The 21,702-nt window shown below is 34.1% G+C and overlaps 2 protein-coding genes across 2 annotated transcripts; one reads left to right on the forward strand and one right to left on the reverse strand.

Annotated features, from left to right (window-relative positions):
- The first annotated feature begins 11,237 nt into the window (after positions 1–11,237).
- On the forward strand, positions 11,238–12,880 carry LOC141481575 (ATP-dependent RNA helicase WM6-like). Its single transcript, XM_074173304.1, is given in 3 exon segments — positions 11,238–11,372; positions 11,486–12,360; positions 12,363–12,880. Coding segments are annotated over 2 exon segments (1,275 nt in total). The 5' UTR covers positions 11,238–11,372; positions 11,486–11,495; the 3' UTR covers positions 12,773–12,880.
- Positions 12,881–15,828: 2,948 nt separating this feature from the next.
- On the reverse strand, positions 15,829–17,465 carry LOC111510082 (ATP-dependent RNA helicase WM6-like). The gene is made up of 2 exons (XM_023165942.2): positions 17,312–17,465; positions 15,829–17,198 (listed from the first exon to the last, which is right to left on the reverse strand). The coding sequence occupies exon 2, from the start codon at positions 17,186–17,188 to the stop codon at positions 15,911–15,913; it is 1,278 nt and encodes a 425-aa protein (XP_023021710.2). The 5' UTR covers positions 17,189–17,198; positions 17,312–17,465; the 3' UTR covers positions 15,829–15,910.
- Positions 17,466–21,702: the final 4,237 nt, after the last annotated feature.

A 21,702-nucleotide genomic window follows, 5' to 3' on the forward strand; every position in this document is an offset into this window, starting at 1 on the left:
AGTTAGGGAAGATGCTTCTAAACCGAAAAAGAAGGAAACTTTATTGATAAATATTGACAATGAGGACGAGTTTGATAACAAAAGATAAGGTTGGTGTCATTGCGAAGTATCGCTAAGTTTGCGATAAAACCCATCAAAAAGCTGGAAAATAGCCCGTTAGCAGAAGACCACCATCCAATATACCGACTCCACTTGTTCACGCCTAAAAAACTGTTTTTGACACTAAAATAAATCGGTAAATAAAAGTAAACTTATGAAAATCTAATCAAAAAGCACGTAATATTCTTCAATTAAATGAAACGTGGCTTAAATATTATGATGCAAATTTTGTGTATGCATCATTATTAGTATCATTTTTCAATCCTACAAAAGTAACAATTGGCTTATGGTAGATATAATATGTGTTCATACGCAAAATAATCAATAAAAGATTTTATTGATAAATTTCCTTTCCTTTTATCATCATATTATTATACACAAAATTGAAGTAATGACCTAAGCTTTTCTCGAAGTAATCAGTTTAAATATTGAATAGTTTAACTTTGATTTGTTTAAGTTATCATTTCTCTCTGGCGTCTGGAGACGCACGTCATTCCTCTATTTATTCTACTCATTCACTCATTGGACACGCATTTTTGAGCACCCTGTGGATTATTCAGCGGATGTGAAAATGGTACGTGATCCGTTCAATCTTCATATTGAGATTCGCCCACCGCATATTATTTTAAATATTAATTTACATAAAAATGACGTATGTTCAAGAGGCTACATATGTCACTTTTTCTAGAAAAACTCAGATAACTCAAAAACGGTTCATTTTGGTTATATGCTATAATGTATGTATCACAATCTATATCATGAAAAAAACTCAAAAATGAGGTAAAATATAGGGTGTGATATCAAAAATAACAAAGATGACGACACTTTCGGTGAAACCGAATTCCTCAAGTACTCACTCAAAATTAGATTTCACTATTTTGAACATATTTTCTACCAAGCTCAACCTTTGAAATAACAAGAAGTTGAATATGTGTTTTGGAAAGTAATCGATCGTATATTGTTGCCGATTGATCAACCTTATTCTGACAATTAAACACGTCTTCTTGCACACTGGTTCAATTTACTTTAAGTTGTTTTATACACACCAAAGCCTCTGACTTTTCATCGGAAATGATCATTTTGTGGCCACAATAATTATGTGGCCATTCATAAACAGTGTGGCGGAATGCGTTAATGAAAATAATGAACTCCTTCTCTCCAATGGTCATTGGAAGTGGTTTGAAATTCCATGAATTGAAATCGGAATTGATCATGCGCACAAAATGAAGTCATCACAATTGATCTTTTCAAAGTATGGAATTCCTAACTTTGATTTCATTAAATAGTGACGGTGGGGTATAGCGTCAAGCTCACCACTCTCGCCTCAATTAGAGGTGTTGTCACTGTAGAGTGATATCATTGTGGATACTTCACTTATATCTGAATTATTTTCAATTTGATACGTCCATACATCTCTATTAGAACTAGTGTGCCAATATAGTTGCTACAATGTAAATAATATGCCGAGAACGTTTGAATGGGGTATAGGGATATTGTTTTATGATCACATTTATGTGTTATGTGATCATGGTTATGTGTTATGGCTGGCGAAGAGTAAACACATCTGTTGTGAGCTCCGTGTTTAGGTCGAAAAGATGGTGGTTAAACTTGGGTTAAAAAAATGAGTAATCAATTATGCTATTTCAAAAGAGGAGAATTTCATTGAACAAATTGCACAAAAAGTTTCGGACAGTGTAGCAAAAACTCTCAGCAAAAAAATTGCTGAAATCGAACAGAAGCTTAGTGATAAGAACAAAGAAGTTGTACTCAATAGTGCAGTTATTAAGGAGCTAAAAGAAGAAACTTCTATACTCAAATCAGAAAATGAGTATCTCTTACAAAAATACGATGAGATTGATCAAAAGGCTAGATCGCAAAATTTGAGAATTTTCAAATTAGATGAGAGGCAGCAGGAGAATTTAGCTGAAGTTGTAATTGAAGCACATTTGGCCTTAAAAATCAGTAAAGAAGATATACTTATGTGTACCAGAATTGGAAGAAAAAAATCGATCGGCCGAGATGTATCTTGCTGACGTTGGCCACTTTAAGAATAAAGCAAAACATCTACAGCACAAAGAAAATGTTTAAAGGATCGCGTATAGTCTTGAAGGAAGATTTAACAGATAATAGACTCAAACTCATGGAGGCAGCCATCGATAGAACTTCGCTTAGAAGTGTTTGGTCTTATAATGTGAACATTTATGCTTTGAAGGATGGTAACAAACTTGCTATTAAAAATAAAAATGATTTGAGTAAATTGTAATCAACCTTTTCTTTTCTAAGTATTTTTATTATCAATTTGAAATGAGCTCACATACTGTTTTTATCTGAGAATTATATTCTTGTTTATTCTTGCATACATCTTTCTTCCTATCTCTTATAATAAACGAATACTTTACATTTATATCTATATCTAATACCGGGTGCAAACTAGTTTTGGCTAATTTCATATTGTGAACACAAAAAACTGATTTTACTTTATCTTCAACTTTTACCATTCTATAAATAAAGTGTTGTATGTGAACTTTTTTTAATTTCTGAAAATGGTATCCACTATCAATCATATGTAATAATAAATGAAATGAAAATTGGGCATTTAAATATCAGATCAATTTTTACAGGATTTTATGATTTCAAGGAAATTGTATTGGATAACAACATTGATATTATGTTATTGTCTGAGACATGGTTAAGTCCGGATACTGAATCTGATGTAGTTGACATTCCTGGGTATACATGCTTCCGCAAGGATAGGATCGGTAGGGGTGGAGGAGTTGCAACTTATGTTAAGGTATCCGTGAATTGCGTAATCTTGCAGGTAGACATGGTTATGAAAAGTGCTGTTGAGTATGTCTTATTGAAAATCAAAAACCGAGAACATAGTTTCATTGCCGGTGTTTTTATAGACAACCTAGTGCTCTATTGGATGACGTAATACAAGATGTGGATAATATTTTGTCTATGACATATCACACTGCGGATTGGATAACTTGCTTGAGAGATTTCAATGTAAATTTCTTCAATTTAGATAATTCACTTATGCATTGCTTCGAATCATTTGGTTTTTCACAAATTATCAATGTTGCAACAAGAACTACTAGCACTTCTAGTACATTACTGGATGTTATTTTAAGTTTCGGATACTGATTTAGTGAACAAATATGGTACCTTGCCTGTACATGGAATTTCAGATCATGATTTGACATTTTTAGAAGTAAATATTCCTATTCTACACAGCAAACCCAGAATCATAACATATCGTGACTTTCGTCACTTCAACGTAACTAATTTTTTAGATGATCTTCATGATCTTCCATGGCACAATGTCATTATTGAGAATAACATCGAAAAAAAAATTGAAATTTTCAATGAATTTATCATCTCGGTATTTGACAATAATACTCCCTTAGTTCAAAGGAAAATAACTAAACAACCAGCTTCTTGGCTTACAGAAAATCTTGTAGTATTGAAAACAGAGAGAAATAGAGCACTAAATAAATTCACGGACTAATGCTTTTGGAATAGATAGTATAAACGCGGAAATGTTGTAATATTGCAGTCCTTTTATAGATAAATATATTGCCCTTATAATAAATTGCTGCATTGAAAAATCATATTTTCCTGTAATATGGAAGAGTTCTGTTGGCATACCTATTCCAAAAAAAAATAACCCTGAAGATTTTGCAGATTTGAGAATTATAAGCTTGCTACCAGCTCTATCTAAAATTTTATAAAAATTTCTTTATACTCAAGTGTATGATTATTTCATTACAAAAAATTTATTTCCTGAATGTCAATGTGGTTTTAGACCTGGAAGAAATACTGAAACATCTTTAGCAACTGTAACGACTGATATTTTAACAGCCTATGGTTTAAGTAGTGTTTTGGTGTTACTTGATTTTTCCAAAGCTTTCGATACCATTAGTCATGAACTGCTTTGTGCTAAATTGAGATATTATGGCTCTGATAATAAATCAGCGTTTTCAATGTGGAATTATTTTCTCAGACGTTCTCAGAGAATATTCTTTAATGATTCGACCTCATCCAAACTTGATATTCTTTCAGGTGTCTCGCAGGGGTCTATACTGGGCCCATTACTTTTCATTATATATACTGCAGATATTTTAAATGGAATAGAACTTTGTAAAGTTCAAGCTTTTGTAGATGATACACAGCTTTATCTCAGTTTTCGTACTGAAAATTTCGAGACTGCAGAAGAAATCATGAACAATGAATTGAATAAAATCAAGACATTATCAGAAGAACACAACTTGAAAGTCAATTCTGAAAAATCCAAAGTATTATATTTCGGTAGTAAAAATAATATGAACTTCTTGAAGAATACTTTTGATCTTCAAATTGATAATACTCCACTTGAAATCTGTGACTCAGCCAGAAATCTTGGTTTAGTATTAGATACAGCCATGCGTTTTTCTCAGCACATAAAAAATCTCATTGGTGAATCTTTCGCATCCCCGAAACTTATTTACAGTAATCATCATATTCTTAGTTTCAAAATGAAGCGAACGTTGTGTGAATTACTTGTCCTGAGCCACTTCTCCTATTGTGATTTTCTTTATGGACCATGCCTGACAAAAGTCGATGAGGATAGAATACAAAAAGTGCAAAATAGCTGCGCAAGACTGATTTATGATATTAGAAAATATGAACATATGTCACATAAAATTGTAGAATGCAACTGGCTCAAGATGTACAATGGAAGGCAGCTCCACATGGGTACCTTTACTCACAAACTTTTAAATGATCCTAACCCGCCTGCATTGATCAATAAATTGATTCCTCGATTCAAAACAAAATACATTCACGAAATATCAGACACAAATGTACCTTAACCATGCCTCAGCACAAAACTGCATTTTTTCAAAGGTGTTTTATCTTCAATGCCATCCAAATGTACAATACTCTGCCTGATGAATTCAAATTATATAATATAAATGAGTTCAAATATAAATTAAAGCATTATTTACTTGGTAAGCAGTAAGCATATTTATACGACCAGGCATATTAATTACTTCAACTATTTCATTCACAGCTCATTTTCCATTTCAATTTATCATGATTTTATAGTTAGCTATATATGCACCCATAATTTAATTTAATTTACAAGTTATAATCTATATCTTATTTTATTTCATGTTATTCTAGCAATTCTTTCGTAAATTTAATGCGGAAGTTGAAGAAGGCAACCAGCTCGCATTTCTCGATGTACTGATTATGAAAAAGCCGGAAGGAACATTAGGTCACACGGTATATCGAAAGCCAACACACACGAATAGGTACCTAAACGCAAATTCACACCACCACCCAAAACAAATTCACGCGGTGGCAAAAACACTCATTACACGTTCGAGGAGGCTGGCAGACAACGATCACAGACAACAAGAGTTGAACACCATCGAAACAACTCTACAAATGAATAACTACTCAGAAAGAAGTATAAAAGTGGCTGCCAAGACCACACGGAAACAACAAAAAACTCGAGATACACCGGTCATAACAACCACACTACCATATATTGCAGGAACAACAGATAAAATCAGCAGAATTCTTCACCGACATAACATATCAACTTCGTTCGTACCAGAACGGACAATAAGGTCCATGCTTCGTAATCCCAAGGATCAGATACCACTGGAATCACAAGGAGTGTATGAAGTACCATGCCATGATTGTGACAGGACTTACATCGGCCAGACCAACAGACGAATCAACATTCGCAAAGATGAACACAAACTAGCAGTGAAGGAAAAAGTCACCACGTCTTCTCTCTTCCAACACGTACTTCAAACAGGACATAACATCAATTTCGATAACACAAAAATGCTAGCAAGCAACGAAAACTTTTACTCACGAACAATCAGAGAGGCTATCGAAATTGAAAATCGACCTAATAATATGAACAAGAGGGATGATGCGCAAAGATTACCATCAACATGGAGATCCGTTTTATCGCTTCGCACAAGCAATCAGACCGCTCAACCCCAGAGGCAAAACTCGGTACATGACAATACAGGTACAATAACAGAGACAGGAGAGGCAGCTCAGGTAATAGGACCAAAACAGGTAGTCGAGCAAACACAGGTAGTGGCAGCAACGCAGGTAAAGGGAAACATCCATCCCTATAAATTTAGACACAGAGTTCGAACCAATCAGTCTAGTTGAAAAAACCAGACATCACCAGAAGATGGCAAATGAGACTTTGCCGAAACGCTGTGAAAATAATCCTTATGGGGAGAAAATACACAGAACACGGAGCGAAACCCGAAAAAACAGCTCATCATACTTTATCCGTGACAATCTTCGAGTTAACATATATATACAGGGTCCTGCAACAGTGGCGCGGTGTTCCATATCTCTATATAGGAAGCAGATAGGAATCTAATTTTCTATAATATTACCTTATTGCTCGAGCTCGACAAAATAAAAATATTGGCGGTCACACAGGGTGTTCGATTTTTTCTGGGCGGATCCCAACTGTGTCTTTTTAAATGGCAACCTATATTTTTTATCGCTTTTTCGGTTTCTTCATAGAAAATAAAATAAACTTTATGTATATCTGCACTTCGAAAATATTGATGGTTTTCGAGATATCTAGCATGACAGGTTTTTTTTCCAATATTCGTCACTCAGAATATTTGAAATTATAAAGTGGTGCCAAGTCCAGTTGAAATTTTTTTTTGGTCGAATATTCTACATTGGTAACTCTCTCAAACGATATATCTGAAATCGACCTGTGATATACAGGGTATGAAAAACCGCTTGCAAAATATTGTAAATGAAAATTTGCAAAATCTTCCTTATATTAAATGGAACACCCTGTATATTATTGATCCATAAGAAGCGCCAACGAAACCTCTACAAATTTCATTAAGTATTCCCTATGGCTAAGTTCAATAGTTTTTCTTAAATGAGCATTTCTTTCGAAAAATGGTCATTTTTTCAAAGCGAAATCCATTTGACGACTGATAAGAATATACAAAAAATACCCTTTCCTTAAAATATCGCCCATTCCTAAAATTACCTGTTGCTAGATAAACAAGTTGCGAATTACACCACAAAATGGACGTTCTTGAATAGTTACAATAATTTCAAAAATCTCGGAATTTGTGCCATATTCTTTCGGTCTAAAACAACCTTTCAGCGAATGAAATATTTATTGGAAATCAAGTAGTCTGGCAAATGACAGAACAAAATATTTGGCTGCAAATGAATATTGAAATTTTTAGTCAATCGTGAAGTTGAACTGTCGGTATAATTTCTTCAGAATGTTGTTATCAAAAATTGATTTGATTGATATGATTTTCATATTAGGTGAATCAGACAGGAATTGTTTATTGGCAAGTAGAATTTATTCTCAACGGTATCCAGATAGAAGGCATCCAGATGAAAGATCTTTCCGAAAGGTCTTGGGACGATTCGTTGAAACTGGATCTATTAATTATTCCAAACATGAGCGCATCAAGCCAGCTACTAATGAAGATAATGAATTGCAAGTTCTTCTTGCTGTTGAAGAAGATCCTAGTAGGAGTCAACGACAAATTGGGGAAATAGTGGATATAAGTGAGAGATCAGTGCAACGAGTATTGAAGAAACATCACTTGCATCCATACCACGTTCAGTTACATCAAGAACTACCTACTGTATGCTGATTTCGAGAAAAGAGTGAGATTTTGCAATTGGGCCATGAACAAAATTCGTCGAATCGAATATTTTTTCAATAATATTTTATGGTCGGATGAATCGACATTCCATAAAAATGGATTTGTAAATCGACATAATTACCATTATTATGCGACAGAAAATCCTCACTTATTGAGACAGGTGGATTATCAACATAGGTGGTCGATAAATGTCTGGGGAGGCATCATTGGAGAATATATAATTGGTCCATACTTTTTTGGGGGACATATGAATGGTGCAATGTATCTCAATTTCTTACGAAATGATTTACCAGGTTTGTTAGATGATATTCCTCTTGACCTCCGCAATAGAATGTGGTTACAACATGATGGTGCACCTGCTCACTATTCGGCAGAAGTGAGAGATCATCTAAATGAAGTATTTCCCAATAAATGGATAGGACGGAATGGGCCTGTACGGTGGCCCGCTAGATCACCAGATTTGACGAAACTAGATTTTTTCTTATGGGGATACATAAAAAATATGGTTTACGTTGAGCCACCAACTTCTCCCGAAAATATGCGACTTAGAATAACGAATGCTTTTCGCAGCATTACACCAGCTGTCTTGCGCAGGGTAGAACAGTCTTTCAAACATAGACTTCAGCTCTGCATTCAAGAAAATGGAAGACATGTTGAACATATTTCATAAAAGTTTCATTATCAACCTTAATTAAACTCTCCCTTTTGTAGTTTTGTAATTTGTCAGTTGACAAATTTGAATATCTAGAACTCAAGCTCTGAATGAATATAATAACATGAAAAAAATAGTTATTTATAATGTTTCTTTCTTTTAACTTGTTTGGTTTGATATTGCACGATTTATGAGTGAAATTCTGAATCCAATGAAAAAATAATTTTCCATTTAGCAAAAAGTGATAGGTACATACATTTATTTCGTTAAAAAATATTTGTTTGGACACCTTCTAATGTACAAAATTGAAACAAGATATCTTTCGTATATTTTTATCAGTCGTCAAATGGATTTCGCTTTGAAAAAATGACCATTTTTCGAAAGAAATGCTCATTTAAGAAAAACTATTGAACTTAGCCATAGGGAATACTTAATGAAATTTGTAGAGGTTTCGTTGGCGCTTCTTATGGATCAATAATATACAGGGTGTTCCATTTAATATAAGGAAGATTTTGCAAATTTTCATTTACAATATTTGGCAAGCGGTTTTTCATACCCTGTATATCACAGGTCGATTTCAGATATATCGTTTGAGAGAGTTACCAATGTAGAATATTCGACCAAAAAAAAAAAATTTCAACTGGACTTGGCACCACTTTATAATTTCAAATATTCTGAGTGACGAATATTGGAAAAAAAAACCTGTCATGCTAGATATCTCGAAAACCGTCAATATTTTCGAAGTGCAGATATACATAAAGTTTATTTTATTTTCTATGAAGAAACCGAAAAAGCGATAAAAAATATAGGTTGCCATTTAAAAAGACACAGTTGGGATCCGCCCAGAAAAAATCGAACACCCTGTGTGACCGCCAATATTTTTATTTTGTCGAGCTCGAGTAATAAGGTAATATTATAGAAAATTAGATTCCTATCTGCTTCCTATATAGAGGTATGGAACACCGCGCCACTGTTGCAGGACCCTGTATATATATGTATATATATATATATATAAATATATATATATATATATATATATATATATATATATATATATATATTTATATATATATATATATATATATATATATATGTACATATATATATATATATGTACATATATATATATATATATATATATATATATGTACATATATATATATATATATATATATACATATATATGTACATATATATATACAGTACCTGTATATATATATATATATATATATATATATATATATATATATATATATATATATGTACAGTTTATTCTCAATTCATTCAACATTGACAGAACAATGTAAAAAATATATATCTGAGAATAATAAAGATGTTATTATTATTATTTCGCTATTCAATTCCAGTATCTTTCTAATACATTGTAATATACTGCATGAAATCATTGGGTACTACTGCATTATCAAGAGCAAATTTGATTCCAGATTCACCAGTTCAATTTTGTGAAAATTCAATCCACTTTCAGAAGCTAATCCATAATTTTAAAAATTATGTGTTGTGACTTGCTCTAGTATAAACAAGAGAAAGGTGAAAATTAAGGAGATTTAAAAGCTAAAAACGGATTTTTGGGATGTAAGTACTACGACGAAATGTTCACCAAATAAAACAAGCATCGATTATATAAGTACAAGTGTCTTTATCAAAATCTATATTTTTTTTATTTGAAATGTTCGGTTATCATTTGTGGTATTGATCAACTGACAGGTATGAAATCATTCTCGTTACAGTTATTAATACTTTCAGTTGTTTCGAAAATGATCGAAATAAAAAATATATATTGCCAGTATTCAGGAAATATTCTATAACTTTTTATATAGGTAATTTTTTTATAAACACACTACAAAGCAAGTATATATGGCCACATAATGATACCTGAAATATTGTCCTTTGAGATAATGACTTTGAAATTTTGAAGTGTGTGAATTGTGTATGTGGCCACAAAATGACATCACTGGGTTAACCTGCAGTTACCGTTGAAATGTGGTCATAACAACAGATGTCTGTTTTGATGAAAAGTCACTGGCTTCGGTGTGTAAAGAAAAATCACCTAATACGCCTGGTCATAATAACTTCGAAGACCCCACAATTCACACCAGGGCGTGGTGTCCACACTACTATTGTGAGACAGGTATGTGTGTGCGTGTATGTGTTATCTATGCCAACTATTTTGTACACATGAAGGATTATACTAAATCCACTCCGTGTATGCAATCTATCCTTCATTATCATAAAGGATATCTTTACCGTATATGCAAATTCCAATGTCATTACCCCCTTCCCCTCCACTGTCACTTACTGACTAGATGAGCTCACAGATTAGTTGAAGGAGTTGATGTTCAGACATGTGTAGTCTGTAAAGGTTGTTTGTAGGTACTTGGGACACTTGAAGAATAATCTGCATTACCGTGACCCTCGCCCAAGATCAAAAGTTATGACGTCACACACCCCCAATATCTCAAAGAAAATGAATACATTTTCAGCTATTCACCAGACATATCGTTCAAGGTCAAAACTAATTATGCACCAGACATATCGTTCAAGTTCAAAACCATGCACCAGATGCATAACAAATTATTTGAGTTGCTCCAGATGTATTGTTCAAGGTCACCCTGATCACATCACTTATCACTAATGACGTCATAGTGGCGTCATAGCTTAGTACCTGCTCAAATCTCCACAGGTACTTGGTATTTCTTACCTGTTTACAGGTAAATAGGATTTCTTATCTATAAAAGGTTAGTCCAAACAGAAGAAAATCATTCATCGTCATATATTGGTTCTGAGTGGAACAACAACATATAGAAATCGTTATACCTAATTTGTGCTTGGGGAAAAATACCGTTCATTCTCTATTCTGTTCTTTTCCTGTTTGTGGTTTCTAGTTTTGGCCATTTCGGATATTTTGAACTTAAAAGAAGGTAAGCTTATATAGCTTTCTACTAAATGAATAATTTCATTATCATTATTTCAAATTGAATTATGTTATTAAAGTTTTTTCACTTTGTACTCACATATTGTTCTTTCATTTCAGGTCTTGAACAATGGCGAATGTAGATACTCTTTTGGACTACGAAGATGAAGTGAATACCGATCAGACTACCGCTGAGCCCACAACTAATGAAGTACAGGAGGAAGGGGCCAAAGGAGCTTACGTATCCATACACAGTTCAGGCTTTAGAGATTTTTTATTGAAATCGGAAATTCTAAGAGCTGTTGTTGACTGCGGTTTTGAACACCCTTCAGAAGTTCAGCACGAATGTATTCCTCAGGCAGTCATTGGTATGGACATTTTATGTCAAGCCAAATCGGGTATGGGCAAGACGGCAGTGTTCGTTCTGGCAACATTGCAACAACTGGAACCAGCAGATAATGTTGTTAACGTTTTGGTGATGTGCCACACTCGCGAACTGGCCGTCCAAATCGGCAATGAGTACAAGAGGTTTAGTAAATACATGTCCAGTGTCGAGGTGGGCGTCTTTTTCGGAGGTATGCCTATTGCTAACGACGAAGAAATATTGAGAAACAAATGTCCGCACATTGTTGTAGGTACGCCTGGACGTATTCTGGCGCTCGTTAAGTCAAAGAAGCTAGTCCTTAAGAACCTGAAACATTTCATCCTTGACGAGTGTGATAAAATGTTGGAACTATTGGATATGAGGCGAGACGTCCAGGAAATATACAGAAGCACCCCTCACACCAAGCAAGTTATGATGTTCAGTGCCACACTCGGCCGTGACATTAGGCAAGTGTGCAAGAAATTCATGCAAGAGCCACTGGAGGTATATGTAGATGATGAAGCCAAACTGACGTTGCATGGATTACAACAGCATTACGTTAAACTCAAAGAAAATGAAAAGAATAAAAAATTATTTGAGTTACTCGATGTTCTCGAATTCAATCAGGTGGTAATTTTGTGAAGGCCGCTAAAAGGTGTGTAGCTTTGGAACAGTTGCTGACTGAAGAGAATTTCCCAGCCATCGGAATTCACAGAGGAATGGACCAGAAAGAGAGGCTGTCTCGGTATGAGCAGTTCAAAGATTTCCGGAAGAGAATATTGGTAGCTACGAATCTCTTTGGGCGTGGCATGGACATTGAAAGGGTCAACATTGCCTTCAACTATGATATGCCAGAAAACTCCGATACCTACTTACACAGAGTGGCTAGAGCAGGCCGGTTTGGTTCAAAAGGTTTGGCCATCACTTTCGTTTCTGGAGAGGAGGATGTCAAGATTTTGAAAAAGGTCCAAGAGAGATTTGATGTTGCTATTACAGAGTTACCTGATGAAATTGATCTCAGCTACTACATTGAGGGTCGATAATCCTGTGAATGAAGACTGCCTGATGAATGGTCCGGTGTTTGCTATGTCCTTTGTGCTTTATATTTCATGTAATTTTTAATGTGATTCAGTTGAGAAAATATAATTTGTTAATATAGATAGGCTGTATGTTTAATTGGATACATGGGGTTTGGTGGAAAAACTCTCACAGGTGGGAACCTGTGAACCAATTGGAGGACCTCTCTCTTTTCAACAAACTTGGTTACCAGATGTTAGTCAGATATAGGGTAATTCCGGCGGAGATGGCCCTAGTAACTTTAAAACTCTGCTGTGAAAGAATTATAATGAATAAAACATTAATTAACACAAAAAATTTAACTTTAGTTATAATTCTCATTAAATGTTATCGATAAATCACATACACAGTTCAGGCTTTAAAGATTTTTTATTGAAATCGGAAATTTTAAGAGCTGTTGTTGACTGCGGTTTTGAACACCCTTCAGGAGTTCAACACGAATGTATTCCTCAGGCAGTCATTGGTATGGACATTTTATGTCAAGCCAAATCGGGTATGGGCGAAACGGCAGTGTTTGTTCTGGCAACAACTGGAACCAGCAGATAATGTTGTTAACGTTTTGGTGATGTGCCACACTCGCGAACTGGCTTTCCAAATCGGCAATGAGTACAAGAAATTTAGCAAATACATGCCCAGTGTCGAGGTGGGCATCTTTTTCGGAGGTATGCCTATTGCTAACGACGAAGGAATATTGAAAAACAAATATCCCCACATTGTTGTAGGAACGCCCGGACGTATTTTGGCGCTTGTTAGGTCAAGAAAGCTAGTCGTCAAGAACCTAAAACATTTCATCCTTGACGGTCAACATTGTCTTCAACTATGATATGCCAGAAAAGATTGGTCCGGTATTTGCTATGTTTTTTGTACTTTATATTTCAAAAGTTATTTCGAAATGTGATTCAATTGAATAAATATAATTTGTTAATATACATAGGCTGTATATTTAATTGCATACATGGAGTTTTGTGGAAAAAACTTACAGGTAAGATCCTATGAACCGACTGGAGGAACTCTTTCTGTTCAACAAACCTGGTTACTAGATGTTATTCAAATATATATATTTCAGTGTTTTCTTTGTTCACTGTTAGGGGATACTTTTCGGTATGTTGTGCCCCAAGTTATTTGCTATCCGTCAAACCATTCAGACTAAATACTTTGTAAGAAGTTGAAATATTTACCTTTCAACTTGTGATTTCTAGCCCGGATCATGCGAAATGCAATGAATATCAGTAGTTTCGTTAGAAAGAATCGATCTATATGGTGCATTCCTTATAACCAACACTCAAATGTTTTTTTTTGTTTATTAGCCCAGAAGAATAGCATTTCAAAATACGACGAATGATTTTTTTGCACTGAAAAGGTCCAATCGTATTATAAAGCAACAGGAGAGTCAAGATGGAGATGGAGGTTTGCTTTAGCTTCACTATTCATATAATTAGGTACTATTTGGGCACAATTTGAGAACTTTTTATTACAATGATTAAATTTGTACACTACTAGTTGTATAAAATGATTTTTATTAACCTCTGCGACGCCAGTGGAATTACTCTTATGAATCTAATTACATCCATAATAGCCTAAGTTTGATAAGTGAAATATATTCTAAGCAGTTTATATCTTCTATTAATTATCTGCGAGCGCTTTCGACAGTTGGTAGTACTGTCATCATCTGGCACTCCTCAAACTGACAGTTTGTTCAGTATTAGTTCAGTAGTGACAGTATTAGTGACAGTTTGAGGAGTGCCAGATGATGACTGTACTACCAACTGTCGAAAGCGCTCGCAGATAATTAATAGAAGATATAAAGATATATATATATATATATATATATATATATATATATATATATATATATATATATATATATATATATATATAAATATATATATATATATATATATATATATATATATATATATATATATATATATATATATATATATATATATTTCAATATTAAATTCTATAAAAAGGATTTGAAGCTTTATATCTTCTATTAATTATCTGCGAGCGCTTTCGACAGTTGGTAGTACAGTCATCATCTGGCACTCCTCAAACTGTCACTAATACTGTCACTACTGAACTAATACTGAACAAACTGTCAGTTTGAGGAGTGCCAGATGATGACAGTACTACCAACTGTCGAAAGCGCTCGCAGATAATTAATAGAAGATATAAACTGCTTAGAATATATTTCACTTATCAAACTTAGGCTATTATGGATGTAATTAGATTCATAAGAGTAATTCCACTGGCGTCGCAGAGGTTAATAAAAATCATTTTATACAACTAGTAGTGTACAAATTTAATCATTGTAATAAAAAGTTCTCAAATTGTGCCCAAATAGTACCTAATTATATGAATAGTGAAGCTAAAGCAAACCTCCATCTCCATCTTGACTCTCCTGTTGCTTTATAATACGATTGGACCTTTTCAGTGCAAAAAAATCATTCGTCGTATTTTGAAATGCTATTCTTCTGGGCTAATAAACAAAAAAAAAACAACATTATCTGCGTTAACAACATTATCTGCTGGTTCCAGTTGTTGCCAGAACAAACACTGCCGTTTCGCCCATACCCGATTTGGCTTGACATAAAATGTCCATACCAATGACTGCCTGAGGAATACATTCGTGTTGAACTCCTGAAGGGTGTTCAAAACCGCAGTCAACAACAGCTCTTAAAATTTCCGATTTCAATAAAAAATCTTTAAAGCCTGAACTGTGTATGTGATTTATCGATAACATTTAATGAGAATTATAACTAAAGTTAAATTTTTTGTGTTAATTAATGTTTTATTCATTATAATTCTTTCACAGCAGAGTTTTAAAGTTACTAGGGCCATCTCCGCCGGAATTACCCTATATCTGACTAACATCTGGTAACCAAGTTTGTTGAAAAGAGAGAGGTCCTCCAATTGGTTCACAGGTTCCCACCTGTGAGAGTTTTTCCACCAAACCCCATGTATCCAATTAAACATACAGCCTATCTATATTAACAAATTATATTTTCTCAACTGAATCACATTAAAAATTACATGAAATATAAAGCACAAAGGACATAGCAAACACCGGACCATTCATCAGGCAGTCTTCATTCACAGGATTATCGACCCTCAATGTAGTAGCTGAGATCAATTTCATCAGGTAACTCTGTAATAGCAACATCAAATCTCTCTTGGACCTTTTTCAAAATCTTGACATCCTCCTCTCCAGAAACGAAAGTGATGGCCAAACCTTTTGAACCAAACCGGCCTGCTCTAGCCACTCTGTGTAAGTAGGTATCGGAGTTTTCTGGCATATCATAGTTGAAGGCAATGTTGACCCTTTCAATGTCCATGCCACGCCCAAAGAGATTCGTAGCTACCAATATTCTCTTCCGGAAATCTTTGAACTGCTCATACCGAGACAGCCTCTCTTTCTGGTCCATTCCTCTGTGAATTCCGATGGCTGGGAAATTCTCTTCAGTCAGCAACTGTTCCAAAGCTACACACCTTTTAGCGGCCTTCACAAAAATTACCACCTGATTGAATTCGAGAACATCGAGTAACTCAAATAATTTTTTATTCTTTTCATTTTCTTTGAGTTTAACGTAATGCTGTTGTAATCCATGCAACGTCAGTTTGGCTTCATCATCTACATATACCTCCAGTGGCTCTTGCATGAATTTCTTGCACACTTGCCTAATGTCACGGCCGAGTGTGGCACTGAACATCATAACTTGCTTGGTGTGAGGGGTGCTTCTGTATATTTCCTGGACGTCTCGCCTCATATCCAATAGTTCCAACATTTTGTCACACTCGTCAAGGATGAAATGTTTCAGGTTCTTAAGGACTAGCTTCTTTGACTTAACGAGCGCCAGAATACGTCCAGGCGTACCTACAACAATGTGCGGACATTTGTTTCTCAATATTTCTTCGTCGTTAGCAATAGGCATACCTCCGAAAAAGACGCCCACCTCGACACTGGACATGTATTTACTAAACCTCTTGTACTCATTGCCGATTTGGACGGCCAGTTCGCGAGTGTGGCACATCACCAAAACGTTAACAACATTATCTGCTGGTTCCAGTTGTTGCAATGTTGCCAGAACGAACACTGCCGTCTTGCCCATACCCGATTTGGCTTGACATAAAATGTCCATACCAATGACTGCCTGAGGAATACATTCGTGCTGAACTTCTGAAGGGTGTTCAAAACCGCAGTCAACAACAGCTCTTAGAATTTCCGATTTCAATAAAAAATCTCTAAAGCCTGAACTGTGTATGGATACGTAAGCTCCTTTGGCCCCTTCCTCCTGTACTTCATTAGTTGTGGGCTCAGCGGTAGTCTGATCGGTATTCACTTCATCTTCGTAGTCCAAAAGAGTATCTACATTCGCCATTGTTCAAGACCTGAAATGAAAGAACAATATGTGAGTACAAAGTGAAAAAACTTTAATAACATAATTCAATTTGAAATAATGATAATGAAATTATTCATTTAGTAGAAAGCTATATAAGCTTACCTTCTTTTAAGTTCAAAATATCCGAAATGGCCAAAACTAGAAACCACAAACAGGAAAAGAACAGAATAGAGAATGAACGGTATTTTTCCCCAAGCACAAATTAGGTATAACGATTTCTATATGTTGTTGTTCCACTCAGCACCAATATATGACGATGAATGATTTTCTTCTGTTTGGACTAACCTTTTATAGATAAGAAATCCTATTTACCTGTAAACAGGTAAGAAATACCAAGTACCTGTGGAGATTTGAGCAGGTACTAAGCTATGACGCCACTATGACGTCATTAGTGATAAGTGATGTGATCAGGGTGACCTTGAACAATACATCTGGAGCAACTCAAATAATTTGTTATGCATCTGGTGCATGGTTTTGAACTTGAACGATATGTCTGGTGCATAATTAGTTTTGACCTTGAACGATATGTCTGGTGAATAGCTGAAACTGTATTCATTTTCTTTGAGATATTGGGGGTGTGTGACGTCATAACTTTCGATCTTGGGCGAGGGTCACGGTAATGCAGATTATTCTTCAAGTGTCCCAAGTACAAACAACCTTTACAGACTACACATGTCTGAACATCAACTAATCTGTGAGCTCATCTAGTCAGTAAGTGACAGTGGAGGGGAAGGGGGTAATGACATTGGAATTTGCATATACGGTAAAGATATCCTTCATGATAATGAAGGATAGATTGCATACACGGAGTGGATTTAGTATAATCCTTCATGTGTACAAAATAGTTGGCATAGATAACACATACACGCACACACATACCTGTCGCACAATAGTAGTGTGGACACCACGCCCTGGTGTGAATTGTGGGGTCTTCGAAGTTATTATGACCAGGCGTATTAGGTGAATAACCAGCTATTTCCGATTTTTCTTTACACACCGAAGCCAGTGACTTTTCATCAAAACAGACATCTGTTGTTATGACCACATTTCAACGGTAAGTGCAGGTTAACCCACTGATGTCATTTTGTGGCCACATACACAATTCACACACTTCAAAATTTCAAAGTCATTATCTCAAAGGACAATATTTCAGGTATCATTATGTGGCCATATATACTTGCTTTGTAGTGTGTTTATAAAAAAATTACCTATATAAAAAGTTATAGAATATTTCCTGAATACTGGCAATATATATTTTTTATTTCGATCATTTTCGAAACAACTGAAAGTATTAATAACTGTAACGAGAATGATTTCATACCTGTCAGTTGATCAATACCACAAATGATAACCGAACATTTCAAATAAAAAAAATATAGATTTTGATAAAGACACTTGTACTTATATAATCGATGCTTGTTTTATTTGGTGAACATTTCGTCGTAGTACTTACATCCCAAAAATCCGTTTTTAGCTTTTAAATCTCCTTAATTTTCACCTTTCTCTTGTTTATACTAGAACAAGTCACAACACATAATTTTTAAAATTATGGATTAGCTTCTGAAAGTGGATTGAATTTTCACAAAATTGAACTGGTGAATCTTGAATCAAATTTGCTCTTGATAATGCAGTAGTACCCAATGCTTTCATGCAGTATATTACAATGTATTAGAAAGATACTGGAATTGAATAGCGAAATAATAATAATAACATCTTTATTATTCTCAGATATATATTTTTTACATTGTTCTGTCAATGTTGAATGAATTGAGAATAAAATGCGAAGTTCAACTCGATGACAAACAAAGCCACTTTATTGTTCTTTCATAATAGTTATTATTGAATAACTATTTATAGGTACTTCTGGTTTTTCTATACATACCGAAGTCGGCAACTGCAGCCTTTGCTCCATATCACTCTATTGATGCCATTTCATTATGGCCAAGGTATCAGGTATCATTATGTTGTCATATACTGATGTATCCAATTGTGTTAATAAAAAAATAATCCATGAATCTTCATTAGTTCCTTTTGAACTACAACCTCCGAAGTAAATTTCATAATTTACTTCGGAATTTATCGAAACAAAATCTATAATATATTAAAATATTGAAAATCCCAATTAATAATATGAAGTGGAATGATGAAAGTCAATTCAAAATGAGTTAGAAAACGGATTGTACAAATTCCTTTGGAAAGTACTCACTCAAAATTAGATTTCACTATTTTGAACATATTTTCTACCAAGCTCAACCTTTGAAATAACAAGAAGTTGGATATGTGTTTTCGAAAGTAATCGATCGTATATTGTTGCCTATTTATCAACCTTATTCTGACAATTAAATACATCTTTTTCCACACTGGTTTAATTTACTTTAAGTTTTTTTTATATACACCAAAGCCTTCGACTTTTAAAATTAAATTTTTAAAAATAATTAACTCCTCTTTTACAATGGCCACTGAAAGTGGGTTGAAATTTCATGAATTGAAATCGGCATTGATTATGAGCACAAAATGAAGTCATCACAATTGATCTTACTGATATATTTCAATGTATGGAATTCCCAACTTTGATTTCATTGAATAGTTGGAAACGTAATTCAAAATGTGAAATGTAATGAAAAAATCTTTCAAATTTTGAAATTTGATTCATTACAATTAGTTAGGAACCAGATTGAAGAAATTGCTACCGACCGCCCAAGACGTGTAGAATCTCTGGTGACAATTGAGTAAAACCATTATAAAAATTTCATGTTATCAGTCCTCATTTAATTCTTCTCTTTCTTGATTGTGTTGAATATTAAGTTTTCTTACTCGAGTTAATACATTAATAGCGTTGAAACAAGAGGATTGTTTTTTGTCTTTTGAGATACTAATGTCAACTTCAAAGTAGTTCTTGTCTCACAAATTAAATAACCGGATTTCGAAAAATGTTTCCAAAATCTTTACAGAAATGAGTTAACGCATCAGGCCTTCTGGGCATTTTGGGATTGCCAAGCTGCAAACTGAACTATACCATAATGGAATATTTCCAATACAATCCACATACTTACGACTGACGGTGGGGTATAGTGTCAAGCTCACCACGCTCGCGTCAATGAGCTTGTTTCATGATTTTTGGTTTATAGTTCACTTGATAGAAATTTCAAATTGAAAAACTGTGTATTTTGTTTCATCTCTCTAAGTACTGCAGTTTTTCCGTAATTAATTATTAAAAATCGAATGTGGTAGGGTGGTGAGGTCACACCCCTATTCCCGCTTCTTGTTCGATTGACCAATAAAAACAATAAAATTCACGAAGCTTATAATCATCAATTTAATTATGGAAGTGTAAATGAACCCGTTAACGTTTCAATTAATGAAATATTTTCCACATGGAATAAAATGTACACGAAAAATCATGTTTGCAAATGAGTTCTATATCTAAAATCAGTACAGTCGATAGATCACAAAATATTTATCTATACTATGATTTTATGTATTATTCAATAATATACAGTTATGAAAATAAAAAAATATAGCAAACCGGATTAAAGAATCATTTCAAATATTCAATTTTTTCTACAATCCTCAATCTGTACAACTGCAATTTATTATATAAAAAAAAACGATTTCTACATACATACCTCTTTCTAATTTAGCTACTTAATTCAAGCGTTCTACGCTCGCTTGGGTAATCTGTTGAATCTTCCAAAAATTGAGAGGTCAAGTATAGACAGAATTGATTGTACTCGAACTGATCCAACACAAGCTTCTGAGGTAATAATACCATTAATCATATGATAAAATTTAAATAATTTTGTTTCATACTTTCAGTAACAGAATTAATTCCAGGTAATACTTTCTGTGGAGAATACTTGAAGTTGAAACAAAAAACTCTGTCATCAAATTCAATATTTTCGTTCCCCTTTCATTTATAGTCACTTTTTAAATGATTTCTATAAAGTCTTGGAAGAGTAGAAGGATTGTAGTTCTTTCTTTTCAATACTTTCACCTTTTTTTTCATTATTTTATCGTTCGGGAACCTAAACTCAGTACATGAAATAACTCAATTATAAACCAATGCGCTTTCTGTTTTCTTGTGCCTTTCCGCACAATTAAAATCAGCACAAGAAAGCACCATATTAATATTCAAATATATCTCTAAAACACTTTCAAAACATAAACAAACTAAATTCGATGAAAAAACGAATTGTTCCTACGCGAGCTGTCAGCTAAGAAACTCAATGTTGCAAAAACAAGCAGAATGGATCCGATATGACATACATTTTTAATTCCGAATAAACCAATAAAGTGTGATATGGGTACTCCTTTTTCCTGAGAAAATGAACGATCAATTTAAATTTTCTATAATTATTCATTCATTTTTTTTAAGAATAAAGCCAGCAACCAAATAAATATACAAATATATATAAGATCGCTGGAATCCACGAATCAAGCATAAAAATGGACAATAATATTTGCCTTGATAACTGATATAGTACAAGTTATAT

The sequence above is a fragment of the Leptinotarsa decemlineata genome, unplaced genomic scaffold (genome assembly GCF_025532065.1).
Source record: "Leptinotarsa decemlineata unplaced genomic scaffold, Ldec_3_MD MMD2_tig00000218_RagTag_RagTag, whole genome shotgun sequence".
Classification (NCBI taxonomy): Eukaryota; Metazoa; Arthropoda; class Insecta; order Coleoptera; family Chrysomelidae; genus Leptinotarsa; species Leptinotarsa decemlineata.